The sequence below is a fragment of the Gorilla gorilla genome, chromosome 8 (genome assembly GCF_029281585.2).
Source record: "Gorilla gorilla gorilla isolate KB3781 chromosome 8, NHGRI_mGorGor1-v2.1_pri, whole genome shotgun sequence".
Taxonomy (NCBI): domain Eukaryota; kingdom Metazoa; phylum Chordata; class Mammalia; order Primates; family Hominidae; genus Gorilla; species Gorilla gorilla.
The window spans coordinates 143,432,271-143,450,192 of NC_073232.2; the positions used below are offsets into that span (position 1 = coordinate 143,432,271).

A 17,922-nucleotide genomic window follows, 5' to 3' on the forward strand; every position below is an offset into this window, starting at 1 on the left:
CAACACCCATCTTAGCGCAAGGAGAAACCGTCACAGCGAAGCCTGCAGGAACCCTGCTCTGTGAATCCCTCACTCCATCGCAGATGTGGTCCCAGGGCTCTCCTGTGTAGCCCAGCACAGTGCCAGCCAGGGTCCCCGAGGCTGGGCATTGCTGGGAAGCTGGCCCAGGATCACCTGCAAAGAGACCCCTGAAAAGGACCAGGACAGCCCCTGAGTCCCTAAGTCAAAATAGAGTATTCTCAAAAGGACTTTCTCTCCTGGCCCCTGGGTGAGCATCACCTGCTTGTGAGAGATACTTTACACAAGGAAAATGTTCTCAATAAAATGTCTCTAATGTGTTTACCTAAGCAGCAGGATTAAATTAATAACCTGCTGTTCAATTAAACTTGCTCCTGATGGACTAAAGTTTTAAAAGAAAGCTTCTTTGGGATTTGTACTAGCAAGGAAAAACACAATAAAACAAAACAAAAAACAAACCTTCTGCTGAACCATCATTTACATGCCACAAAACCACAAAACCTTCATCCCGCTGCCCCAGGGCACAATCCCCATGGCAGGGCCCAAACTCTGCCCTTTTTAAACTACTAAAAACCACAGGGTCCGCCCTTCATCACTCCACAAGTACATGAATTTCTGAACTGAAGTATTGAACAAATGCAATAAAAAATCGTATTAATCACTCAGTCCATGAAAAAGTGACCTTTCTATGCCTCATTGTTAAGCAGCTAGAAACCTTATGGTTTAGCTATCAAATTCTCCTCAGCCTGAGCAAATCTGCCAGCATATTTTACAAAGCTGAAAAGTCATAAATGGTGGCATTGCTTTATAATATTAGCAGTAAATGTGGATTGATCTTTTCTACTCATGAGCTCTGTGTATGTGGGCCTCTCCTGAAAATCCTCGTAAGACACAGGACCAGGCTTCACCCTAGACCCTTTCTCTCGGGGTAAACACACAAGTGGTTAGCGCTTCACATTCAGATGATTTTGCTGATTCCTGTATAATAACCTGAGAAGAAAAAGTTGAAACGAATCACCCACCCTAAACGGGGTAAAAAGGCCCTGAAAATCTCATTAGTAAAATCTCTCAACCAAGGCCATTGAGAGAAATTCAAGAGGCCGTGTAAACTGAGTCTGATAGCATCCCTGCCCGGGAAAGGAAGGCCGGCCTCTCGAGCAGTAGGTTAGTTTAAAACTGTGTTGGTAAATTGGGCCTGGCTCATTTCCAAAACAAAGAGATGGAAAACTTGGACGTTAGTAAGATAAAAGGAATGTTTATTCCTATTTCCCAAATGTTCACGATGCCATCATGTTTCAGCAAACACGAGTCATGTCTCCTGCCCGATAATCCCACCAGGCCAGCCTGGCCAGGCCTATTCAGAAACTCAGAATTACGGCCATTTCCACAAGGGCCGTGCAGTCCGAGGGACACGGCAGTAAGGACCGGGAAACTGCCTGCACGTGGACCTGTGGGTCACAAAACGGCCTCTCCTGCCTCTCGCCCAATGACACCCCTGAACCTGACCCTGCTCCCAGGCAGGGCTCTCCTAGAAGGTGGCTATTTTGGTAAGACACTGCCGCCAGGGCATGTGCCGATATAGGCAAGTTTCCTGTGAGAGGGCCGCCTAGTCACTGGCTGGACACTTGGACATCAGGCCATCCACCAGGATAAAGAAGAGTCCGTGAAGGCACACGGTGATCACCCGGCGGCACCTCCCCTGGAGCCCCCCGGGGCAGGGCTAGAGCTTTTCACCACTCTGCAGAGACCAAGTTAGGAGAAACTACAACAAAGACCCTCATGCCAAGAGCAGGAGGAGGGCAGGAAGCCCCGGGGGCAGAAGAGGGAGGGACTAAAGTCTTGTTTTCAAACAAAATTTGAGCCTAGTAAAAATAGCTTTTAAAATAACATTTTTGGAAAAACAAACCAACACCCAGGCGTCCACGTCACGCCAGGGCCAGCTCCACACACGCGCGTCCACATCGCGCCAGGGCCAGCTCCACACGCGCGCGTCCACGTCACGCCAGGGCCAGCTCCACACGCGCGCGTCCACGTCACGCCAGGGCCAGCTCCACACGCGCGCGTCCACATCGCGCCAGGGCCAGCTCCACAGGCGCGCGTCCATGTCGCGCTCTGTGCCTCTTAGCACATGTGTTAATTCAGGCCTGACACGGGGCATCGCAGTCACCAGCTCACACCCCCACTTTTCCTTCTGGTTCCCTGAGGCCCAGGGCTGTGTTTTACCTTTGAGTAAATGATGAAATACATAAACAGGTGCACGCATTCAAATTCAAGGGGCTTTGGAGGAGAGGTGTCCCTAGGGGTGGGTGGGACCAGCTCCTTCCTCCATATAATTCCTAAGGGGTAGGACCTGCTCAATGTTCTCTGTTCCCCCAGGGCTTAACCCAGACCCAGGACAGCACCCCAGCCCTAACTAACCCTGTGAGGGTTCTGCTCAGACCTCTCTGTTCTGCAGGGAGCTGGGTCCCCATGGCAGCTCCACCCCTGCCCCCTCTCCAGGACCCTGGGAGTTACCAGCTGTGGGAGGAGAGGAAGCAGCCTGGGGGGGTGGGTGCTGGCTGCAGAGGAAACCTGCTCTGAAGTCTGAAAGGCCATTTGCGTGTTCATTATAAATATCCTCACACGTGGGGCCCACCACTGCCGTCTGCAGTCAGCCTTATTTTGTAAGGAAATCCAACCGGGCTGAAACACTGCCTCTGGCTCATTTTATACCCAAAGCCAAAGCAGGAAATGATAGTCATGGAAAGGAGATCTGAATACAAAATCCCCCCGACCCCCAATTCAAAGTGAGATTTGGAAATCAGCTACACTGAAGATACCTTAATTTTATTTAAAAAACAGTCACGTTCATCTGAAGGGAGGGAGTACCACTAGGTAGGATGGATAGATAACCCCATGGGGAAGCTGCACAGTGAGGTCGGGCACCGCGACTGGCCCAGCTCCCACAGGAACCCCATCTGTGCAGTGGGTGCTCCCTCAGGCCACCCAGGACCCGGCCTCCCGGTGGACCCCACCTGCCGGCCTCTCAGGCCTCACGCCCACAGGAGAAATCACAAAGGCCCCTTTCTCCTTTCAGAGGCGAAGCAGGACCTCCTCTCTACTTTGGCTGCCCCTCAGCCTCCACTCACTTAGCACCTGCCCCTCACTCAGCACAGTCAGGAACTTAGTAAGGGGGAAGCATCCCTCAGGCCCTGGGATGGTGACTCAGCCTGAACAGGAACTCAGTAAGGAGGACACAACATCGCTCAGGCCAGGACAGTCACTCAGCCTGATCATGAACTCAGTGAGGAGGAGGCGACCCTCAGGCAGGGACGGCCACTCAGCTGCTGTTCCCCAGGGTCTGCCGCAGAGCCTTACCCCTCTCTCCAGCAGCATGTCTCGGAAGTGGGTCACACGCTCCTCCAGGGGCAGGAGGATCTGCGGGGGCGGCGTCCTTGTGCCTTTGTCCTCTCTCTTTGCCTCCTCTGGCTTGGGACTCCCACAGCCTTCGGTCCTTCAGGGACACAAGACGCAGAGAGTTAGACACACTCATGGGGACCCAGCTGGTTTTTATTGCAACCTTTACAAACCCTCCTTAAGGTAACTTTCAGAAGCACAGTCTCCTTGACAACTCTTTATAAAGCCTGAGGCGGTCTCCGGTGCAAAAATGGCATATTTGCTCTTGGCAGGCACGGGGCTTGGCTGTGTTCAGGGTGGGAGGCTGGAATTGAAGCCCCAGCCCCGGGCCCGGCTGTGAGAAGCTGCAGCTCAGGTGCAGGTGGAAACATACACTGGCTGCCAACCGGCATGTCTCCTGGGCAGGCCCTTGCTCCAGGTCCCCGTGCTGCCCACGGCCCATGGCAGGGAAGCTGGGCCTCAGGTGCTGCTGCAGAGATGGAGTCATGGAGGGGTAAGGAGCAGGCTTTTCATCTGAACAACCATTTCACTCACTCATGGCCCCTTCGTTCTGGACAAATGCCTGGAAGACAGTTATGTGCAGAACCATCTATGTCCTGAGATCTAACCCCAAAGGGAAACTTCAGTGACAAAGAAGGAGGCTGGGAACCCTCCCCAGGCACAGAGGACAGTGGAGAATGGGATCACCCAGGGGCCCTGGAGAAGTTCCCTCCCGCAGCAGAGGGGTGGCCCCTGCCAAGGCCCCGGACACTGTGGGCAGCAGCAGGAGCTGCACAAGGTGGAACCAAGGGTGGGGAGGAAGGGAGGGGCCCCACGAGCTGACCATGCCGGGCTGGGCAGCTGACCAGCACTCCCTTCCGAACCACACGGGCAGGGAGGCGGGACCCTACTCCTACGGAAGAAATGCTAGAGGCCTGCCTTTTTCAAGTACCAACTCTCCCCCTTGCATTATTTGAACTGCATGTGGATAGATCTCTTTATGGTTCTACACTGGATTCTAAGAAGCATCTAGAAATATCCTTTTGAAACAACAAAGTGTTTGCTGCTGGAAGAACGTGTCTGGCCAAATGCAGACGCCGTTCTTCTTGTGTCTGGCTTCCCCTCCTCCCAACCCTGGCCCTGCCTGGGAGCAGGTCCATCGGCTGCCACCCGCCCCTCAGGATGCAGCCTGTTCTCCAGGACGGGCAGACTCAACCCGCGCTGGGTTGGCGCACCCTCACTCTGACCATGCTGAGCCCTCGTGGACCTGCTCCCTGGCCTGGCCCTGCTCCCACACCTACCCATGGCATCAGACCACCCATCTGAGAGCTCCCTTATTTTCAGCTGCACTTAGGTCAAGCTCAGCCAGCAATCATGAAGAGCAGTCCTCTCACAAGCAGTGGCTTAGGGCCTCCTACATTCTGGGAGCTCCCTAAGTGCTTGGAGATGTAGGAATGGCATGTACATCTAAAGGCATGGGCCTTACCTGCTCCTTTCAAAACCAGCTCACCCTGGGATCTGGATTGTGAGTTTCTCGAACCGTAGTCTGGGCTTTCTGATTTGGTCTAGAGGTAAGAGTCTCTCCTGGGCCACAGTCTCCCCAGGCTCCACTGAACTTCTCAGTAGGCCTAGGATTCTGAACTTCATGCTCACCTTTGCATTGCCCAATGTGAGCAAGGGTCCTGCTAAACTGATTAGCCATAGTCTTCCCTACCCTTCCCTTAATCTGCTCACCTGGACACCTTACCAGATTTCTCATCCTCTGCCATGCCCCAGATCTGACTCAGCAAGAATCTGCTGAGGTTGGTTCAGCCAAAACCCCCCAATCCCTGAGGTCTGCTCTTGGTAATTTTCCATCCACTGACCCCCAACCCTGACCGTGGCTATCAATTCCTGCTTTTCCATGCCAAATTTGGAATTGAGCCTGGTCTCTTTTCCTCCTTTGCAACAGTCTTGAATATAATCTGTTTTTACGGCTTTAACTACTGTCCAGTTCTGGTTTGGACGATAGCACCATGTTCTCCACTGGGGATGATTTTGCCCCAGGGGACATTTGGTAAGGTCTGGAGACATTTGTGGCTGCCACAACTGGGGAGATGTCACCAGCACCTGGGAGTGGAGACCCGGGATGCTGTGAAATGTCCTGCAATGTACAGGACAGCTCCCACCACGCAGGCTCATGTGGCCCACATGGGTCTCCCCCAGGAGGTCTGGATGCTAGGTAAAGATTACACTACTTCCTCATTTGGAGAGGAGGTAAGGTGGCAAACAGGAAAAGGTCATCTAGTGGCCAGACCCGGCCATCCAGGCCTCCCAACACCTGCCAGGTGAGAAGTGTTTCCTCACTTGGCAGGTCTGTCCGAGGTCCTGGGAAATTCATTAGTACCATGTTTAGGATGTACTGAGAATATACAATGCCTTATGTCTAACAAGAGGTTTTCATTCACAGCGGCTGTAATATGGATTAATCCCAACGAATACAAAATGTGCAAAGAAACAAAAAGATTGTTCAGCCCATTAGAGAACTGTATTGATAGACCAGCTATTCCAGGAGAATTTACATTCTCTGCTTCTTATGCGATTACACGGAATTTTGAGAAAAGAATATTACCAGTGGATTTCCAATTGTATCATATTCCAAAGGGTATCATTAGGATTTCCCTGTAATAAATTTTCATTAGTTAAAAATAGAAATGTGAAACAAGGCCTGTATTGTTGCAACTTGAAATAAGAAGAACAGGCGCATTCTGACTGCGCGATGATGGTGTGTTGGAGCTTATTCAGCGCAATACTCTGTGCAGGGCTGCCGCACGCCTTCCAAATGGCTATCCGTTCAGTTAGAATCGGTCAAAAGCAAATGCAAACTAGCTAAATATATTTTTGATATTCTTATGGCTGAATGAGTTCTGTACCTTTAACAAAAAGTAAATTCTAATACTTTTAGTAAAGATAGCTCAACCCACGGTTTTCCTGCTGGTAGAGGCAGCGTCCCCGAGGACACACTAATTGGTGTGCACCAGCCCTGCAGGCTGCGAGCCAGAGAGGTAGCCTTACTGCATCACAGAAGCCTCGTTAAGGTAACCCGTGGATTTGGGAAGTTTTCCAGGTCCAATGTATAGGTTGAAAGGGGCCTGGTCTTGGCCAACCTTTAACCAGGCTAGGTGCTCCTGAAATCTGGACACCATAGCCCTGGGCGGGGGTCCCTCACGCCCAGGGTCAGCCCCTCCCTGCCTTCTTCCCTTCTGTGTGGTGACCATCCTACCCCTAAGTAGGGGTGCTCTCTTCTCCTGGTTCTGTCCCTTCCCCCAGCCTGTGAGCTTGCCAATTGATCTGTTAATGATTCGTGTGTGTGTGTGAGCTTGTGTGTGTGCGCATGCGTGCATCTGTCCCATGCTGGTAAGTCTGTAAAGCTGAGGTTTTCTGATTTTGCCCATGTGCAGAGGGCAGCACATTATCCGGTAAAATGCACAAATCCAAGACCCAGTGGAGCTGAGTTCTGGGCACTGCAACCCCAGCCATGATTTTCCCTTTGTGAACAAGACACTTTAATGATCCATCTGAGGCTGGGGGAACTCAGGCCCTGGGCTGTGCACACCTGCTGTGGGCACAGAGCTCACCTCTAAACCCTCAGAGGCACTTCTCTCTACCCAGATCCTTTCTGCAGAACCATCCTGAGGTCAGAACCATTGCCCTGGCAGAGAAATGACAAACACCAAGCAGTTGTTGGCTCCAGGCTAGAGGAATGGCATGTGTGATATTCAGTTTCCCAAGCCAGGCTGAGGCACCCACCCATTCCCTCATAGGCTGACACCCAGGTGCCTCATCACAGCATTACCCAGATGGATGGAGGCTCAGACAGCCCAGCTGGATGGATCAAGATCCAAACCTCTACGTGGGCAAATGCACTGAAGCCTTCAGCCCCAGCATGCTCCCCTGAGGTGGTCCTAGCACTCACCTAGAGCTGTCACGTGGATTCAGTGAGATGGTCCACATCGACCTCTCGGAGCAACCCCTCCTGCTCCTCCCCTCCTTCCCTCCCTCTCCAGCTTGCAGGTGCAGTGTGTCCACCCATACTGGGCACAGCGGGGCTGTAGCTGGAACAAGGAGCCCCTCACTGCCCAAGGAGCTTACAGTCCAGTGGGACATGAATTAAACAGTTACACACACGTGAAGCCTCAGCCACCACAGGTGTGTCAGGGCTGAAATCCACAGTGCAGAGACTGTCAGTGCCAGAGGGGCTTCTGGTTGGTGTTCCCGCTAACACAATCATTTGAGAGACTCTGCAGAAACAGCAGACACTCTGGTGGACCATGGCTCCAAGACAGAACACGAGCAGGGAAGAGACATAGACGCTGACACAGGTTGAGATGGCGTCACTCTGCCAGGGTGCTGCCATGTGATGTGGGGAAAGTGCTGACATGTGAGTGAGGACCTGATTCTGGAGAGGCCTGTCTGCAGGTGTGATGAGGTCAAGGTGTTTCTGAGCCTTACAGGTGAGGATGACTTGCTGTACAACCTTGGCCAAAATATGGAAACTCTCTGGACCTTACTCATGGTAAGATACATGCTTCCGACCAGATGATCTGAAAATGCCTCGCAATACCGCAATTCTATGATGCAAATGTGATCCTGTTAATTTCATCCTGATGAAATATTTAAACATCTTGACTCTGCCATCAACTTATTAGCTCTGCCTCCCAACTTTGCAGTTCCTATAAATTTGATGAACAGGCCTCCTGTGTCTTCATCCAGCTTGTTCATAAAAATGTTCCACAGGAAGCGCCAGACAGATGCCTCTAGCAGGTCTCCCAGCTGCAGCCCTGCAGACGGACGGCTCCACACACCCGTGCTCGTAATTGGCTGTGAGGCCTGGGCATGGGCACAGAGACAGAGATGCCCCTTCGGCCCTGGCCTGCCTCCCGTATAGTCTTGTCTCAGTCTGAAGGTGCCAGGTCTCCCAGCTGCAGTCCTGCAGACGGACAGTGCCACACACCCATGCTGGTGATGAGCTGTGAGGCCCAGGTGTGGGCACAGTGAGAGAGATGCCCCCTCAGCCCTGGTCTGCCTCTGGTATAGTCTTGTCTCAGCCTGCAGGTGCCATACCACCATCAGGGGTCCCTGCTGACAGACAGTCTGTGGAGGGTTCCAGAGGCTGTGCCAGCCCTCATTCCAGTTTTGTTTTATCATAAATGATGTCTCTTGCAGCCTCACTTCTAACAAGTGACCGCACCGTGCCACACACTGCCAGCCTCCCCAGGGGCCCTTTGGCAGAATGGTTTGCTGGGAAGAGTGGATTCGGAACCTAAAATGTTAGGCCTATGATATAATAAATAATTAATCTGGTCTTTACTCCCAGTTCTTGGCAGAGAGCTCCAAAAGATTCTTGGAACGTCCTAAGCACTAGAAATGACCTTTGGTATTCATAAGGAAACCTCTCCACCATACCACACCTCAGCTACACTAATGAGGCCACTCACCGGGTTCTTAGTTTCAAGGAAGCGGCTGGCGTGCCAGGAAACACCAGCCCTGAAGATTAGAGAGTTGGAATGTCCAGGCCCACCCACCACCTGACATCCAGGATGAGGAGAGGGGTTGGAGATTGAATTCAATCTTCCCGCCAATGATCAATAAATTAATCAATCATTTGTCTGTAATAAAACCCCAATAAAACCCTTGAACAATGAGGTTCAGGATTGCGCTGGTTGGTGAACACATTAGCATACTGGCAGCAAGACAAATGCAGAGGGACAGAGGCTCCTGCCCTTGGGACCTTTCCCAGTCTCACCCCGTGAGTCTCTTCCATTTGGCTGTTCCTGAGTTGTCACCTCGATCATAAAACTGTAATCGTAAGCATATCACTTTCTGTGAGTTCTCTGAGTCATTCTAGCAAATTATCAAACTTGAAGGAGGGTGGTGAGAGCTCCATAATTTGTAACCAAGTCAGACAGATGTGAAAGTAGACTGGGGACCCACTTGCAGCTGGTGTCTGAGGTAGGGGTGGTCTTCTTGGGGCTGAGCCCTTCCCCTGTGGGGTCTGCAGTATCTCTGGGTGGTTGGTGTCAGAATTAGACTTAATTGTAGGGCACCCAGTTGGTGTCAGAGAATTGCTGTCAGAACTTGGGTGCAATCAAATTTGCTTCAATTGCATTCAGCAGGCATTTCCAAGGGGTCCTCCCAACTGTGGCAACCTGCCTCGTTTCTCTGAGCCTCCCAGGTCGTTCATCTATTACAGAACCCACCGGCCCCACACAGCTGTCATGAGACCGAACAGCACTGCTCACCTGCAGGGTCCTGCTGAGGGCTGCATGGGGCCCCTTGGTTAGCACGCGGCTGCTGATGTCTGCAGCGGACCCTGCTCCAAACCCCAGGATCCCAGGCCCCTGCCCTCGCCAGGCTCACATTCTAGAGGCAGGGACAGAGAGTAACAATAACCAATACCACCAAGTAAGTAAATTGGGTGGTGTAATCAAAGATGCTGGATGCTCAGGAAGTCACAAAAAGCAAACAAATGAACGCAGCTGAGGGGAGGGTCTGAGACCATCACAAGGCAGGCAGGACACCCACAAGCAGATCCTGAGAAGAGGTGAGGAGCCCTGGGGGTATCTGGGAGAACATTCCAGACTCAGGGCTCAGCTATACAAAGGCCCTAAGGTAGGAGCATCTAAGAATGTTCTAGAGACAGTGGCAAGGAGGCAGTGAGGGGAGGGTGTGGGGGGTAGTGCTCAGAGGTCTGCGAGGGTGCAGATCCTGATGTCTCCTCATCCATGGCAGGGCTGTGACCTTTCACTCCCAGGGACACGGGAGCCCAGAGCCTCTGAGCAGAGTGACGCATCCTGGCCTCCGACTGCCCTGAGTCCTGACTTAGCGCTCGCTTCTCTGCTTGCCCGGCCAGAGGCCGCTCTGAGCCTTGGAGTGCAGAGACAACTCTGGCAGCACCCGGGGAGCCAGGGTGAGAGCAGGTTCCTGCCCAGAGCTGCCTCTGGAGTGCACGGTTATTCCCATTAGGACCCCACAGAGCCGAGACCCTGCCCCTGTCTTCTCAAATGCATTTTAGAAATATTGTCCTGGACATCCAAGACTGCCCCGTGACGATTTCCTTGGTGGATTTTTGAATATCATGTGTTGTTCCAGGTAGGGCATGAGCGGATGGAGGCCACCTGGAGGAAAAGATGCCTGACCAGGTAAAGCCATGACATCAGGCTGTCCCCGCAGCAGAGGCTCCTGTAGAGTGGGGGACACTTTTCTGTCAATCACTGTGGCGTAGACCAAGGAGCACTGTGTGCTCCTTTCCTTGCCTTGCTGATGCTACAAGATGATGCACATCTGCACACACTGCCTGGCCCTTTGGTCAGGGTTTGACCATCCCACAGATCTCTGGCCTCTGACAGGTCTCCAAGGCTGTAATTACAGGGCCCGCTGCCAGGCTCCTGAGCTGCGGAAGGCCCACCTAAGACCCACTAGCATCCTATGCAGCCGAGCTCCAGATTCTACTTTCTAAAAGAACAAGGTTCCAGGGTCTCTAGCCTTCCTCTCATACCATTAGGGAGTCCCCGCCCCCAAGGCTGGCCCCACCCCAGCCTTTGTCTTGGCACCGCAGACCTTGTCCTTCTGAGCCATGCTTCTGGAATTTGTCCAGCATGGAATTATTGCCACATTTCTGTGAGTCTTCTGAATGAGTGGCCACTGAGTTCTACTCTCATTGAACAAAATTGTCAGAAAAATTTATAAAACAAGGTGACTTTTTGCAAGTGTGCTATGGTTTTGATATTTTCAGCTCTACGCCATGCAGGAGCAGAGAGCAAGACTTTGAGACCCAAGCAAGGCTGGACCCTGGCTGGCTTGGCTCATCATCGCTGCCTGTCTGTGGATGTGCACTGCACTAGCCTCTACAAGCTCCACCTTCTTTATCCCCCAAATGACAACAACAACAACAACAACAACAACAACAACAACAGGATCTGCATCGCAGGGGTGACCTGAGGAGGGAACGCTGGGCGCTAATAAAATGCGTGGTCTCTGAGCTCGGAACCTGGGCTTTCCCACTGTGTGCTCTGTGTTCTCGAGCAAGTCTCTTCATTTCATCAACCCTCCATTTCTTCCTCTATAAAGTGGAAATAATAATAGTAGCAACCACTTGGGATTTGCTTGTAAGAATTAAATGAAATAAGAAGAATCCCTTATATCCACTGATGGCTCACTGTGTCAAACCTTCTCCTCATTTCATCACCAGCACAACCCCACTGTCCAGGTGGAAAAACTGACTTAATGCATTTAAGGTATTTAACACAATGGCTGGTCTAGAAATAGTTTTGATGACAATGGTGGTGATGGTGATGACACAGTGATGATGGTGAGGAAGATGGTGGTGGTGGTGATGATGATGATGATATAGTGACAATGGCCATGATGATGGTGATGATGATGATGATGGTGATGATGATGATGGTGGTGGTGATGATTCTTCACCTTCATCATCTCTGGCAGCTTCTGATCATCCACATCAGTTCTCTCCAGGCTGGGTTCCAGCCCTCTGTTCATCCGGATGACATCTCATTATTATTATTTTTTGTTTTACGGATGGGAAGAAACTGTTCTTTCTTCCAGCAAAGAGGGCTGGGAATTTATCATCAAAATACTGCCAGGCTGTAAATCTGGTGTTAGACACAATGTGAAATTCTGCAGGAATCAAAGTTTCTGTGAATCTTTTGCCTTATGGGGCCTCAGACATTCTAACATGTGGTTGTAACAAATGGTCTTCAGATGAGACAAACTTTGAAAGATCTGTATTCTCTAGTTTTTTAGCCTTGACACTGTGCAGTGCAGAAACGTGCCTCTGGCAGCTGTAAGGAAGATCGGCACATCAATCAGGGTGGGCTGCAGGCCCCTGGGTGAGATGGGAGCACAGGGGTGTCGGTTCCGCCAGCTCTGCTCTGCTCACGTGGATGGTCAGGATTCACAGCCAATGATGGCATCGAGATGGATGCCTCCCCAGGATGGATCATGGTCACCAGCAAAACCCTGGCTGTGGGGCTTGGTGCTGGCCCTGAGTAGGAACCCTGCAGGCAGCTGGGTGAACTCAGCAGGAGCAGCTGTTCCTCTGCTCTTACGCAGAGATGACACTGCCCAGTGCACAGAGATGCAGAGATGACACTGCCCAGTGCACAGAGATGGGGCTCTAGGATGGGCAGAGATGCAAAATCCTCCTGGAGGAGCGATCGTGAGTTCCCAGCTGGGGTCTGGGCTGCCTGGAATCTCCAGGGACCTGTGCCCCAGCCACAGACTCACTGTTGGCCTTTCCGGCTTGGTCAGCTCCTGACTGCCTAGCACCCCTGCTTCTGCCCTGCTCACTTCACCTCTTCCGGGAATCACAAACCAATTCCTGGCTCTGCCTAAGGCCAGACAGGCCCTACCGTGGCTGGACAGCTCACTCCCAGTCTTCAGTGTGACCACACTCATCTGTCCCGTGTGCACTTGCTGTCCGTGTAGCTGTGGCACATGGGCCATGCTGGGGATAGGTGGCAGAATGAGGAGTGATCAGGCCATGGGAGCTGTGGCCTCCTGGACCGTCCACCATGCTGAGAGGCAGGCTCACCAAGGCCTGGGAAGAGCTGAAGTCTCTCCCAGCTGAGGTTTATGAGCCACTCAGAAGGTGAAACACCTGCTGAAAAGGGTTTGCTGGTGGCCTCGTTCTGGCTGGGGGCAGAATCCCAGTGAGCAGCAAGCTCCAGCTCTGAGCCACGGGAATCCCAGTGAGCAGCAAGCTCCAGCTCTGAGCCAGCTCTCAGCTGCGGGAGGCAGGGCAGCTATGTGCTGCAAGGCGGCAGCTCTGGCCTGAGGTCCTGCTTTGCGACAGACTCTGCTGGGGACCGTGTTCATCCGGCTTCAGTGCCGGCTGCCAGGCTTCCCCAGCAATTAATTAGGAGGCCCTTGAGCACCTCCCCAGGACGTGTTTCTGCACCTGTAACTTGTGCAGTCTCCTCATGTGGGAACTCATGCTGGTGGCTCCAGAGAGGCAGCACCTACCTCCACCCAGGGCAGCACAGACACCAGGCCACGTCCTGTCCTTTGGCAGGTAGTTTTCTGGTAACATTTGCAAAATTACCAAAGCTCTCAACCTGAGATCTTGGTCTCAGAGCTCTCAAAACTCTGGACGGGGCCAGACAAGAGCTGAGGGAGACGGTCAGGGCACCTTGACTTGAGAATTTGGGGCATAGCTGATGGAGGCTGATCAATCGCTGAAAAAGCAAAACCCACAACAACAAAAACCTATTTTCTTGTCTCTACTTGCTGCCTCCAGCTGTTGATTTTAGGTAATACTGAAGGAGACACATCAGCCCAGTCACAGGCATCTCAGGACACAGGATTCTAAGGAATTCTAAGATTTAAAACAAAAACAAATGGCAGGAAACTAAACACCACAAAGGCAGAGGGGAAGTGTTTTTATCTCCCCAGAGTCTAAGCACACCGAATTGTTAGAGAAACAGAACAAAAGGCCCATAGACAACATCTTCACACACTGATGAGTGAAGAACCCCACAGGAGCACCAGTGTGCGTGGGCAACTCCAGGCCAAACCCTGACAGAGACAGAGACTGAGGCACGTCCCAGGCCCCGAGCACCAGCCAGCCCGCGACCCTGTCATGAGCAGCATTCCCAGGCCAGGAGGCAGCCCCCGGGCCTCTGCGGCTAAGAGGCTGATGGGAAGCAGAGGCAGACGTGAGCAGAAGGCTTCCGGGGTCCAAACCTCGGAGAAGCCCAGGTGGCCCAGGAAGTTCGAAAGGGCAGGGCCTGGGAGTATCTCATGCCAGATAAAACTGGGCCCTAAACACAGACTGGTGAGCTCAGTACAGCAGCTGCCTCAACAGACAGAGATGCCAGGGAATGGAGGGGCAGTTTCAGATAGAGTGCAATGCAGAGCGAAGGGACAGGTCCCTAAAACACAGCCCCCCGTCACAATCACAGACTCTAGGAGGGAGTCCCGGAACCACACACCTGGAGACAGGTCCCCCAAAGACACAGCCCATGTCACAATAGCAGACTCTAGGATGGAATCCCAGAGCCACAGACCTGGCACGCTGCCTGGGGCCACTGCTCTTATCACCGTCTCATCTAAACAGGGATGACAGAGAACCACCATGGTCCCACCCCACATACCACTACCAAGACCGCTACCAAGAGGGACGGATGCTCAGAGAAACATCCCCAGGTGGCAGAGGAACCACAGGGAAGCACACCCAGACACTGAATGACAATTCAGCTGACTATTCAAAAAGGAGCTAAATATTAAAAGAATAAAATAGATGTTATAAAATATCAGCATATGTCTTATTTTAAAATGAGTAAAAAAGAATATTGGTCAAAGTAAAGACTTGAAAAATAGTCTGAGAAAATCTGGGAAATAATTAGAAATGAAAGGGAAAAAGTGGAAATGAAGAATAAACTAGAACGAACCCAAGAGTGAATAAATGTCATAAATGATGTCATAGAAGGAATAGAAAGCAGGAAGGGAAGAGGAAATCCAGAAAGAGCATAATGATGAAGCGTCAACAGCGTGCAAAGGAGGCGACCCAGGAGGAAGCCGAGGGAGAACCAAACAGTTCACAGGTGACTCCAAGCCACGAAACAGAACAGACATGAAAGCAATTCAAGAAAATGCCCTTACAGAAGAAAGGCCTCCACCTACATTTTTATAAGATACACCTCATATCTGGGAAAACGAACCAAGAATCACCAAGATTTAGTTCTATCATTGTCTTCTAAAGGATAAGGATAGTAACTAAAATCGACTAAAACATCAGCTGTGTTTACATCCAATTCACAGTAAGTTGGTCATCTTTCGAGGATACTGGGGAACCAATGCAGTATTTTGGAAATTGATATTTAAAGGAAAGAATCAAGTGTTTATTGTGTGTTTTCAGTTTAAACGATACCTTGAGGGAGCCAATAGTTTATGAGGGTGAGTTTCTCTTTATAAAAGTAGGCAAGCTAGTAAATGTGAATAAAATGGCAGAATTAAGAGATTAGCACTTAGCAATCTCTAAGGAAGTCATAGATCAAGATAAATCATCTGCTTGCATCACGAAAAGACAGATGAGCCGACATCACCTGCTTCCTGATGGAAGGAACTCAAAGCCACCATTACTCCTGCCAGAGCACTAATCAAACCTGACCCGGATAAAGCTCGGATCTGACGGCAGATTTACCAGAAATACAGGGGACAGAAGAACAAGCCCCTAAATCAAGCCCCAGGCATGATCTATGTCCAAACCATGCTCCAGGAATGCGATGATCTATGTCCAAATGATGGGAAACACAACATTTGTAAAAAATCTCTTGTTTCTTCAAAAACAAATGAAGAAAATAAAAATGAAGCGTAAAAGGGAAAACATCAGCAGGTTAAAAGAGGCTTAGGAGAGAGAAGCAGAGGGCAATACCCGAAACTGACTTAGTCCTGATATGAAAGCAAACCTCTAAGAGGAAAAAAAAAAAAAAAAAAAACAGTCAAGGAAATTTAAACCATGGCTGGAAGCCCATTTGATAATGTTAAGGAATCATTTGTTTTTTAAGATGTGACTATGTTACCATGCTTATATTTTAAAATTCCTTATATTGTACTATCATATTCTAGAATATTTACAAGTAAGATTTATATGATGTTGGGGGTTTGTTTCAGACTAATCTAGAGGGGCACTGACTAAAGCAGAAAAACGCTGGCCTTGAGTTGATGCTGGGAAATGAATGCGTGGAGGCGAACTGTGTTATTCCAGCTTTTACGTTGAACTTTTCCATAATAAAAAGTTATAAGTAGGTAAAATAACGATTACTCCTTAATTGGGTATGTTTGTTTTTTCATATATTTGTAGAGCCTTTTCAACCCAGTGTCAGGCAGCTAAGCACACACTGGACCATCTTACGCCACCTGTCTCTCCTATCACAATGGAACTGTTCGGCTTTGATGGAAATCACTTGTCTCCTGGGACCTTTTGAACTGACCTAACCTGTTGTATTAGTTCATTCTCACAGTGCTGTAAAGAACTACCTGAGATTGGGTAATTCACCAAGAAAGGAGGTGTAATTGACTCACAGTTGCGCATAGTTCGGGAGGCCTCAGGGAACTTTCAATCTTGGCGGAAGTTGAAGAGGAAGCAAGGCCTGTCTTCCATGGTGGCAGGAGAGAGAGTGGATGGGGGAGACTTCCACGAACTTTTAAACCACCAAATCTTGTGAGAACTCACGCACTATCATGAGACCGCCATGCAGGAAACTGCCCCCATGATCCAATCGCCTCCCACAAGTCCCCTCCCCTGACACATGCCACTTTCAGGCTGCTGATAAAGACATATCCGAGACTGGGTGATTTACAAAAGAAAAAAAAAAAAGGTTGAATGGATTCACAGTTCCACAGGTCTGGGGGGCCTCACAATCACAGTGGAGGTGAAAGACGCATGTTACAAGGCGGCAGGCAAGGAGAGTGTGTGCATGGGAACTCTCCTTTATAAAACCGTCAGATCTTGTGAGACTTAGTCACTATCATGAGAACAGGCAGGGAAAGACCTGCCCTGGTGATTCAATTACCTCCCACTGGGTCCCTCTCATGACACGTGGGAATTATGGAAGCTATAATTCAAGATGAGACTTGGGTGGGGACACAGCCAAACCATATCACATAGGGATTACAATTCCAGATGAGGGTTAGGTGGACAGCCAGAGGAAAATCACGTCACCTGTGTCCCCCTCATGTGACCATTTCCTCTTTGGCTTCTTCCATCCTGGCTGTCCCCTCAGGGCCCACGCCCCTGTGTCCCTCTGCCTGTCATCCTGTGATCTGCTCTGACCCTCTCTTCCTCCTCGTTCAAGTTGAGCATTTCTTACCACAGAAGTGATGATCACGCTGAAGAGTTAACCTGTCATTTCTCATAATACAGAACAAATACGTTCTCTTATGGGAGAGGAAACTACCTGAGATTGTGATAAATTGATACCTCCAAGTGGTGATACAGTGAGCCAAATATTTGACAACCAGCCTTGTGGAGAAAGTACTGAGTTTTGGGGGAAACTGACTCCCCCACTGATCAGTGGTGGGGGAGTCACTGACTAATGGACTAATACAACAGGTTAGGTCAGTTCAGTGGGGAAGTCACCGACTCCCCCAGTGATCTCTGCATCCGTGCAGGGACAGGCATCAACCCCCCGGCAAACCCTAATGACACCATAAATATGGGGTAACTGAATTATATGAAAAGAGTACTGAAAACATGCCCACCTTCTGGAAAGGAAGCAAATTGGTGGGGCATTCCCATGAGCACCCATGCAAGCTACACTGTGCATTTCACAAGCCCTGGGCCACAGCCGCACAAAACAATCTGATGACTTAAGAAAATATATTTCCACTTCAAAACACTGCAGCAATTCCAGAAATCACAGGTGTGATTCGAGCCGCGGTGTCCAGGTTTCTGATGCTCAGGTGTTCATTCTTAGGAGAAGGCGGGAGGCAACTGCAGTGATACCACTCAGCAGAGACCACCACCCT

At 50.6% G+C, this 17,922-nt stretch overlaps 1 protein-coding gene across 1 annotated transcript in view; it reads right to left on the minus strand.

Annotated features, from left to right (window-relative positions):
* Positions 1-17,922, minus strand: part of TCERG1L (transcription elongation regulator 1 like) — a 218,398-nt gene that overhangs the window by 21,044 nt on the left and 179,432 nt on the right. The window contains exon 9 of the mRNA XM_004050284.5: positions 3,376-3,511. Coding sequence (XP_004050332.5) covers positions 3,376-3,511 — 136 coding nt within the window. The remainder of the gene's footprint in view (positions 1-3,375; positions 3,512-17,922) is intronic.